The sequence below is a fragment of the Sinocyclocheilus grahami genome, unplaced genomic scaffold (assembly GCF_001515645.1).
Source record: "Sinocyclocheilus grahami isolate Dianchi unplaced genomic scaffold, SAMN03320097.WGS_v1.1 scaffold742.1, whole genome shotgun sequence".
Classification (NCBI taxonomy): Eukaryota; Metazoa; Chordata; class Actinopteri; order Cypriniformes; family Cyprinidae; genus Sinocyclocheilus; species Sinocyclocheilus grahami.
Genome location: NW_015505921.1, coordinates 406,958 through 416,925, shown reverse-complemented (window position 1 = coordinate 416,925; position 9,968 = coordinate 406,958). Strand labels below are relative to the sequence as shown.

The window sequence follows — 9,968 nt, the reverse complement described above, 5'->3', positions numbered from 1 at the left end:
ATATATATATATATATATATATATATATATATATATATAAATGCGCGCACACACACATGCACTATATAGTCCACAAGAGAAAATAATAGTTGAATTTATAAAAATAACCCCATTCAAAAGTTTACATACGCTTGATTCTTAATACTGTGTTGTTATCTGGATGATCCACAGATGTTTTTCATGAGTCCCTTGTTTGTCCTGAACAGTTAAACTGCCTGCTGCTCTTCAGAAAAATCCTTCAGGTCCCACAAATTCTTTGGTTTTCCGGCATCTTTTGTATATTTGAACCATTCCCAACAATGACTGTATGATTTCCATCTTTTCACACTAAGGACAACTGAGGGACTCATATGCAACTAATACAAAAGTTTCAATGAATCACTGATGCCTCAGAAGAAGAAAAAACGATGCATTAAGATCCTGGAGGTGAAAACTTTTTGAATTTGAAGATCAGGGTAAATGTAACTTATTTTGTCTTCTGGGAAACATGTAAGTATCGTCTGTAGCTTCTGAAGGGCAGCACTAAATGAAGAAAAAAGAAGAAGATATTTAGGCAAAACAAGAAAAATGTACACATCTTCATTCTGTTCAAAAGTTTACACCCCTGGCTCTTAATGCATTGTTTTTCCTTCTTGAGCATCAGTCAGCCTTTTGTAATAGTTGCATATGAGCCCCTCAGTTGTCCTCAGTGTGAAAAGATGGATCTCAAAATCATTCAGCCATTTTTGGAAAGGGTTCAAATACACAAAAATGCATATTACTAGCATATTGACTGTTTATGTGTAATTATAAAGCATATTTTAGCATATTTTATGCTACCCCATGCCTAAACCTAACACATAACTTACTAACTATTAATAAGCAATAATTATTTTTTAAAAACAATTGTCAGTTAATTCAATGTTTTTTCTACCTTAACATTTTGGAGAAGTTTTGGAATTTTGAGAATTTTTGAGTCCTCCCCCTTTTTTTAAACAACAACAACAACAACAACAACAAATTACTTTCTTTTTGCATTTTTATTTGTTAAGTTATTAAATTGCTCTTTAAAATAAACATCCAGACAACCTGAATTTTTGCAATGAGCAGAATATCAATTGTCATTCCAACATCATTTCAAACTTAACAAACCTCATTTTCTTCCTTTAAAATAAATGTCACTTGGCTCAATATGTTCTTTATCTAATGCAGTGCCAGTCGCACCTTTAATCTTGGCTTCCAAATGCATCTTTAGGCCTCCCCAAATTTAAAACAGCAACAAAAAGAAATGACTTCCTCTTTGCAGTTGTGTTTATTAAGTTATTAAACGGCTCTTAAAAATGAACATCCAGACAACCTGGAATTCACATGTCTCACACTAATTTGTCATTTAGAAATCAGTGGCATTTTGATGCATCCATAGAACACAAGCCACACTCTTTTACCTGCTGACCTCCTGAAATAATATCCAAATCATAGAAAAGCTGAAATTTCTAGGAGTGTTCTACATATTATTGTGAGAATATCCCTATAAGTTCCCCACTGGACACAAAAACTGTGGGATTTACATTTGCTCTGTGTTATATGTTTACAGATCATTTCATGTCACACGAAATTGTTGTTGCTCATTGAGTTATGAGTTAATATTAAAATGTCATTAGTATTATTCCCAAGGCATCTCATGCTAATCAGATTTGACACTCTTCAAAGTAATAAAATGAAATAACGTCCATATGGTGTTCCTGTGTTTGCGGCACATTTCAATGGTTCATCACAGGTGAGCTGTACAGAAAGCTCATTTGTCTTTGTATATCCCACAGCCACGCAGAACAATCGAACAGTGTAATACAGTACATATAAACAATAGCTTATTCAAGCTTTTATGTGGATCACAATGTCCGGTGCAGCCCGAGTCCAGGCCTGCATCTCAACAAAGCCTGATTACTTCACGGTCATCGGTCCCACAGATGTGTTTGGAGTCCTAAAGTCCCTCATTCAAGATGTTTTCAGACCTTAATCCTATGTGAGACTGATTCCAGAAGTGATCTGTACATGTCCGAGCGAAGAAACCTGGGATAGGAATCCCTCTCCATAAGACCGTAGACAATCCTCTGAGCTTCATCGAAACACACTCTAGTGGGAGCTTGGACGTTCTGCTTGATAAGCTCTCTCGTGATGTGGTCGATGTTTATCTGAGGAGAGATTGACGGAGAAGCATATTGACGTTGATCGATTACTCTATCGATGAATAAAACCACATGGAGATCTTCAGTTCACACTGTTCTTACCTCTTTGGGAGCTTCTGCCGTGATGTAATGCTCAAATATCTTCTTGGCCCTTGAGCATAGTCTGGACGAACTTCTGATTTTTTTGAAGTCTTCGCAAACCAGCCAAAATTCAATGTTCTCATCGCTGAACTCAGATTTGAGGAAGGTGTGGAATGTTGCCATGCCATCTATAAGAACAAACCGCAGGGTTAATGTGTTGCTCAATGTGACTGCATGTGTTTTACGTCAGTGCAAGAGCTACTGGGCCTCAATAAGTGTTTGGACACCTAAATTATCCTGGAAACTGAATTTCATCGCAATGGATACAAAATGAGTATAAAAAAAATCAAGTGGCAGCTACAAAAAAATGTGCTTTTCTCAAAACTAACTTTTTTTTATGAGCCCTAAGTGCTTGTCCTTTATAATGAATACACATCTTCACTTGATATTAGAATTTATTCCATGCTTGGTGATATTTTTTGCTCTCTCTCACTATATATACAAAAAAAGAGATCCAAACCAAGAAATTTATGTCTGCAAATATGATGTCTAAAATACAAATCAAAAGACAAAAACAGCTGTTTGGCCATTAAGAAGCATTAAAATAGAAAAGTTTGTCAAATTTTCGAGATTTCTTTTTAAAAGGCAGCATTTACTTGATATAAATACAGTAAAAATAATAATTGCGAAATGTGAAATATTATTACAATCAATAATAACCGTTTTCTATTTGAATACATTTTAAAATATTATTTATTCCTGTGATCAAAACCTGAATTTTCAGCATCATTACTTTCAATTAGCATCAATTTAGTGTCACATGATCCTTCAGAAATCATTACAATACACTAATGTGGTGCTCAAGGAACATTTCTTATTATTATCATTGTTGAAAACAGTTGTGCTGGTTAATATTTTTTGTGAAAACCATGATGTATATATTTTTTTAAAGGATTCTTTGACAAATAGAAAGTAAAAAAACAAAAAACAACAGCATTTATTTCAATATCTGTTGTAACAAATGTCTTGACTGTCGCTTTTGATCAGTTTAATGCACCCTAAATAAAAGTATATTTTTGATTTATTATTTAGCATTATTTTTGAGTTATTATTATTTATGTGTGGCTTACCTGTCCAAATAGCTTTTGTAAAATAGCTGCTTTTCTCCTTTGTTTTGCATACATATACCACCAGTTAAGGTCAGTTGCTTGATCAGTCTATCTGACCATCTAGTAAACAGTGTAGGCTTTGTCTGTGCATTTTTGCCCTGAACTATATAACGTCAATTAAAACCACAATGGAAAAGCAGTGGTCGTGAATGCAGGGATAACATGTATTTATAAATACAAAATTAACACTGGTATTTATGGATAATGTCAAGCGTATTAGAGTTAACAAATAATTAACTCATGTGTATGCTACTTACATTTGGATCTAAGGAGGTTTTCCAGTGACTGGGACCACAGCAGGGACTCACTAGGGTTCAATCTGTTTGAATAAAACATAATGAGTGGACGTTCAAATGCAATTCTAACGCAATAGTGACTAAAAGAAAAACTCAAATGAAAGTAGCTTACTTGTCTGTCAACGGGCGACAAAACCGCCACTTGTCTAGTCTCCTGAGGAGGGAGAATTTTTAGTCTCATTAAATTTGAATGCCAGACGAACTTCTGATTTTTTTGAAGTCTTCGCAAACCAGCCAAAATTCAATGTTCTCATCGCTGAACTCAGATTTGAGGAAGGTGTGGAATGTTGCCATGCCATCTATAAGAACAAACCGCAGGGTTAATGTGTTGCTCAATGTGACTGCATGTGTTTTACGTCAGTGCAAGAGCTACTGGGCCTCAATAAGTGTTTGGACACCTAAATTATCCTGGAAACTGAATTTCATCGCAATGGATACAAAATGAGTATAAAAAAAATCAAGTGGCAGCTACAAAAAAATGTGCTTTTCTCAAAACTAACTTTTTTTTATGAGCCCTAAGTGCTTGTCCTTTATAATGAATACACATCTTCACTTGATATTAGAATTTATTCCATGCTTGGTGATATTTTTTGCTCTCTCTCACTATATATACAAAAAAAGAGATCCAAACCAAGAAATTTATGTCTGCAAATATGATGTCTAAAATACAAATCAAAAGACAAAAACAGCTGTTTGGCCATTAAGAAGCATTAAAATAGAAAAGTTTGTCAAATTTTCGAGATTTCTTTTTAAAAGGCAGCATTTACTTGATATAAATACAGTAAAAATAATAATTGCGAAATGTGAAATATTATTACAATCAATAATAACCGTTTTCTATTTGAATACATTTTAAAATATTATTTATTCCTGTGATCAAAACCTGAATTTTCAGCATCATTACTTTCAATTAGCATCAATTTAGTGTCACATGATCCTTCAGAAATCATTACAATACACTAATGTGGTGCTCAAGGAACATTTCTTATTATTATCATTGTTGAAAACAGTTGTGCTGGTTAATATTTTTTGTGAAAACCATGATGTATATATTTTTTTAAAGGATTCTTTGACAAATAGAAAGTAAAAAAACAAAAAACAACAGCATTTATTTCAATATCTGTTGTAACAAATGTCTTGACTGTCGCTTTTGATCAGTTTAATGCACCCTAAATAAAAGTATATTTTTGATTTATTATTTAGCATTATTTTTGAGTTATTATTATTTATGTGTGGCTTACCTGTCCAAATAGCTTTTGTAAAATAGCTGCTTTTCTCCTTTGTTTTGCATACATATACCACCAGTTAAGGTCAGTTGCTTGATCAGTCTATCTGACCATCTAGTAAACAGTGTAGGCTTTGTCTGTGCATTTTTGCCCTAAACTATATAACGTCAATTAAAACCACAATGGAAAAGCAGTGGTCGTGAATGCTGGGATAACATGTATTTATAAATACAAAATTAACACTGGTATTTATGGATAATGTCAAGCGTATTAGAGTTAACAAATAATTAACTCATGTGTATGCTACTTACATTTGGATCTAAGGAGGTTTTCCAGTGACTGGGACCACAGCAGGGACTCACTAGGGTTCAATCTGTTTGAATAAAACATAATGAGTGGACGTTCAAATGCAATTCTAACGCAATAGTGACTAAAAGAAAAACTCAAATGAAAGTAGCTTACTTGTCTGTCAACGGGCGACAAAACCGCCACTTGTCTAGTCTCCTGAGGAGGGAGAATTTTTAGTCTCATTAAATTTGAATGCCAAAAGCACCAGTACTATGATATACGCTGTTTTTAACCCACACTAACATTTTAAAAGTATCTTCAACAATAAACATCACTTACCTGGAATTGACTGGTTTATCCTCCTTGTTCATGTTCTTTATTTCAGTTGAAGATGACATTATGGTTGGCATCTTCAAAACTTTTCTGGTGCTGATATGTGTTGGCGTGCTGATGTGCTTCGGTTATTTCAGTTATTACGAGCGGGCTGTTTTCACAACTCTTATACCGTCTTGTCTGGGCGTCATCAGTTTAGTATCACTTAACCACAATGAAAGAGGAAGTATTTGGGGTGACGCTAACCAGCTTAGACAGGCGCAATAGTGCTTCTGTCTACGAAGCCAGCTTCAGCAAGGCTGTGTAGCTGCAGAGATGCAAATCAGACTGGAAAGTTTATGGACAGATAAGCAAATGCTGACTTTTGCATCAGATCTCTTATATTCAAGCTCTGTGTTTGTGTTTGGCAAACAAACAATGGCTGTGCTTTGATATAAAAGTCTTGTTTGCAAGTATTATTGCCTTTTCAATCATTAATATACTATGGTGTAATTTTAGGAAATAGGCCATCTGAACTGATAGCTACAATAGCCAACTGTATGATACAGTCAAAAAACATCTTTAATGTTTTAAATAGTGCTAATATATTTTGCTGTATCCTATTTTCAAGCCTCAACAAAATGCATTTAATGTTCAACAGGCATCTGAAAGTACCTAGAAGACACCCTTAGCCTGCAATATAGTTTTATAAAACCTTGCAAGTGTTAATAGTGTCTTTGTAATAGGTGTCAAGTGATAGCTTGTTGTAGCGATTCAAAATAACTTTTAATAACCATTTAGCACTATGCTAGAGGATAACTGTTTGCTATCCGAAGGAGTAAACAGTGCATTATACTGGAATTAGGGAAGAGTTTCCAAATGCAGCTTTCACACAGGGAAAAAAAAATTGTTTGCAATCTCTCAAAATATCCAAAGGTGCTTATTCAGTGCTGATTTCCAGAGAGTTTCACCATGGTTAGCAAAGGTATAACAACAGAAACAGATAGTCAGCTAACCCCTGAAGTTGCAGAGTCGTTTGCTTGGTTCGTAAGAAACCAGATTTTGCAGAAATGGTCAAATTAAAAGTAAAATTGTAAAATAAGCTGTCCCGATGCTTAGGGATTTTTGCAGAGGAAAATAATGTATTGTCTACTGAGGCATGTCACTGTAACACAACAGAAAGCCCCAATTCAATTCAACGGTATCACTTCTGTTTTTGTTTCCTAAAACCTTACTTGTTATGACAAATATGTATATATAGAGACAACATATATTTCAAAACATATACTAAATATCTGTTGTAAGGAGCATGGCTTGAAAAAAATACCAAAACAATTGTACTTGAAGGGACAATAAAATGCATTTACAGTCTTAAAAAACATTCAGGCTGTGCATAGGCTTCAGCATCCCTGCGACCCTTCAAAAGGTTTGTATATAATGAGATGTATATCACGACCAACAGGCAGACTGCAGCTTCTGCATGTTCATATTAGAATCTCTCTCAAGCAATTAATATTTGCTAGCTTACAAACTTGGCATTGCATTTGCAACCATGTGAAAACAGGGGGTGCAGCAGCCCCCTCAGCACCCCTACTTCCCGCGTCCCTGGTAAGACTGCCATTGTATACACTGATAAGCCCGTGTGTTCTCAGAACTCCAGTGATTGTATCATCTTAGAAAAAACTATATGAGCAGACAAAATCACATTTCTGGTATCAGATGCTGTTTGCATTGATTTGTCCATTACACAGTATCAGACAGTTTCACAGGAGGTGACACTGTTCTTGCCTAAGGCGCAAACATGGAAATGTTCTCTGTACTTGATGCAAAGCAGAACTCTCTGTACACGTGCTGCGAGAAAATATCTATAACTTTACATATGGATGCATTTGTGCTAAATTTCAAATATAAAAACATTAAAAAAAAATATTGTCAAAATATAAAAAGTATGACACTTCAGCCCCTAGACCTCAAAAACAGACATGGATTTTTGCCTGGCAGACAACAACAAAAGCAAAAAACAAACAAACAAAAAAAAATCATTACACAGTATCAGACAGTTTCACAGGAGGTGACACTGTTCTTGCCTAAGGCGCAAATATGGAAATGTTCTCTGTACTTGATGCAAAGCAGAACTCTCTGTACACGTGCTGCGAGAAAATATCTATAACTTTACATATGGATGCATTTGTGCTAACTTTCAAATATAAAAACATTAAAAAAAATATTGTCAAAATATAAAAAGTATGACACTTCAGCCCCTAGACCTCAAAAACAGACATGGATTTTTGCCTGGCAGACAACAACAAAAGCAAAAAGCAAACAAAAATAAATAAAAAATAAATAAACAATAAAAATAAATCACATAGACCAGTGGTGAGACCATATGCTGAGCAGCCACAACAATAAAACCACCTGCCTAATATTGTGTAAGACCTCCTTGTGCTGCCAAAACAGCCCTGATGCACTGAGGCATGGACTCCATAAGACCTCTGAATGTGTCCTGTGGTTTTTGGCACCAAGACATTAGCAGCAGATCCTTTAAGTCCTGCAAGTTGCAAGGTGGGACCTCTATGGATTAGATTTGTTGGTCCAGCACATCCCATAGACACAATCAGATTGAGATCTGGGAATTTGGAGGTAACTCATTGAACTCTTGACGTGCTCCTCAAACCATTCCTGAACAATTTTTTGCAGTGTGGCGAGTCCATTATCCTTCTGAAAGAGGCCACTGCCATCAGGAAACACCATTGCATGAACGGGCGTATGTGGTCTGAAACAATCTTTAGGTAGGTGTTAAAGGGTTAGTTCACCCAAAAATGAAAATTCTGTCATTCTGTCCATCTTCGGAACACAATTTAAGATATTTTTGATGTCCTCAGATTTCATCAAAAATACCTTAAATTGTGTTCCGAAGATGAACGAAGGTCTTACGGGTTTGGAACAACACGAGGGTGAGTAATTAATGACAGAATTTTCATTTTTGGGTGAACTAACCCTTTAAGTGTCAAAGTAGCATTCACATGAATAACAGGACCCAAGGTTTCCCAGCAAATATTGCCCAGAGCATCACACTGCCTCTACCAGCCTGCCTTCTTCCCATAGTGCATCTCTTCCAGCTACAGAAGCTCGTCTGAGTGATTGAACTAGATGGGATTTCTTTCACTCCCCACATGCATCAATGAGCCTTGGGTGCCCAGGACCCTAATGGCGGTTTAACGTTTGTCATTCCTTGTACCACTTTTAGTGGATACTAACCACCCAAAAAGTCATTTGGAGATGCTCTAGCGCTCACAATTTAGCCCTGGTCAAAGTCACTCAGATCTTTTCGCTTGCCCATTTGCTTCCAACAAATTAAATTCAAGAATTGACTCGTCACTTGTTGTCTAATGTATCCCACCCCTTGTCAGGTGCCACTGTAACAATATAATAAATGTTATTCGCTTTACCTGTCAGTGGTGTTGTTGTGGCTGTTTAGTTTAAATTTCCAAGTGGGTGTATCTTGATGAAATAGGGTAAGCCTCTATTCTGTGCCTCTATCAATTATAATATTTATATATATTTTTTTTTTAACGAAAAAATACAATTAAAACAGCAATAGCTGCAATACAGTGCTAATTTTACTGCATGCTGCATTTATAGAAATAGTGGTCGCATCTCTCAGATTCGTTACAAGGGGCAAAATAAAATGATTACTTATTTGTAAAAATACACGTTATAAACTATATACACAACCAATGTTGGGAAGTTTACTTTGGAAAGGAATAGGTTACAGATTTCAAGTTACCATATTTAAAATGTAATAAGAAGTGTAACTGTTTCAATTACTTTATTAAAGTAATGTAACTGATTTTTCATTCATTAGTAATCATTTTCAAACATTTAAACCAGGCAGGGCTAAAGTAGCACTCAAGACGGACTCCTGTCAGACTTTCAAAAGCCTTCATGATTTGAATTAAGTTGAATAATAATTTAATTTTAAAGCACAGCCACCACAAAATCAGACTTTAGCACATCTTTTTACTTTGAGATCTTTACACATTTTTTCTCAGTAATTGTAACTGATTACAATTACATTTATTTTGTAATTAAATTACGTAATTCCGTTACATGTAACTAGTTGCTCCCCGACACTGTACACAACAGATGTGGTTATTTTACAGTTGTGTTTTATTTCCACATCACCATTCCGGCAGCTTTATTGTAGGTGGACCAGTCATCAGTCTAGGTGGGCCACTTCCACAGATCAGAGATTCTCAAATATGTTTTGTGGAGGATTCCAAGTGGCCCATGAGTTTTTTTTTTTTTTTTGCTAATTACAAAAATAAAAAAAATGTGAATTATAAAGGATGACAATGATTGACAAAAAGTAAATAAATAAATAAATGAATAAAAATCCAAATGAACAGTAATACTTTAGTCATTGCCAGT

At 35.1% G+C, this 9,968-nt stretch overlaps 1 protein-coding gene across 1 annotated transcript; it reads right to left on the bottom strand.

Annotated features, from left to right (window-relative positions):
- Nucleotides 1-1,136: 1,136 nt before the first annotated feature.
- On the bottom strand, nucleotides 1,137-5,803 carry rgs13a (regulator of G protein signaling 13a). The gene is made up of 5 exons (XM_016245051.1): nucleotides 5,565-5,803; nucleotides 5,400-5,441; nucleotides 5,249-5,310; nucleotides 2,268-2,434; nucleotides 1,137-2,171 (listed from the first exon to the last, which is right to left on the bottom strand). Exons 1-5 carry the CDS (start codon nucleotides 5,633-5,635, stop codon nucleotides 1,986-1,988), a joined length of 528 nt encoding a protein of 175 aa, XP_016100537.1. The 5' UTR covers nucleotides 5,636-5,803; the 3' UTR covers nucleotides 1,137-1,985.
- Between the last annotated feature and the right edge of the window lie 4,165 nt (nucleotides 5,804-9,968).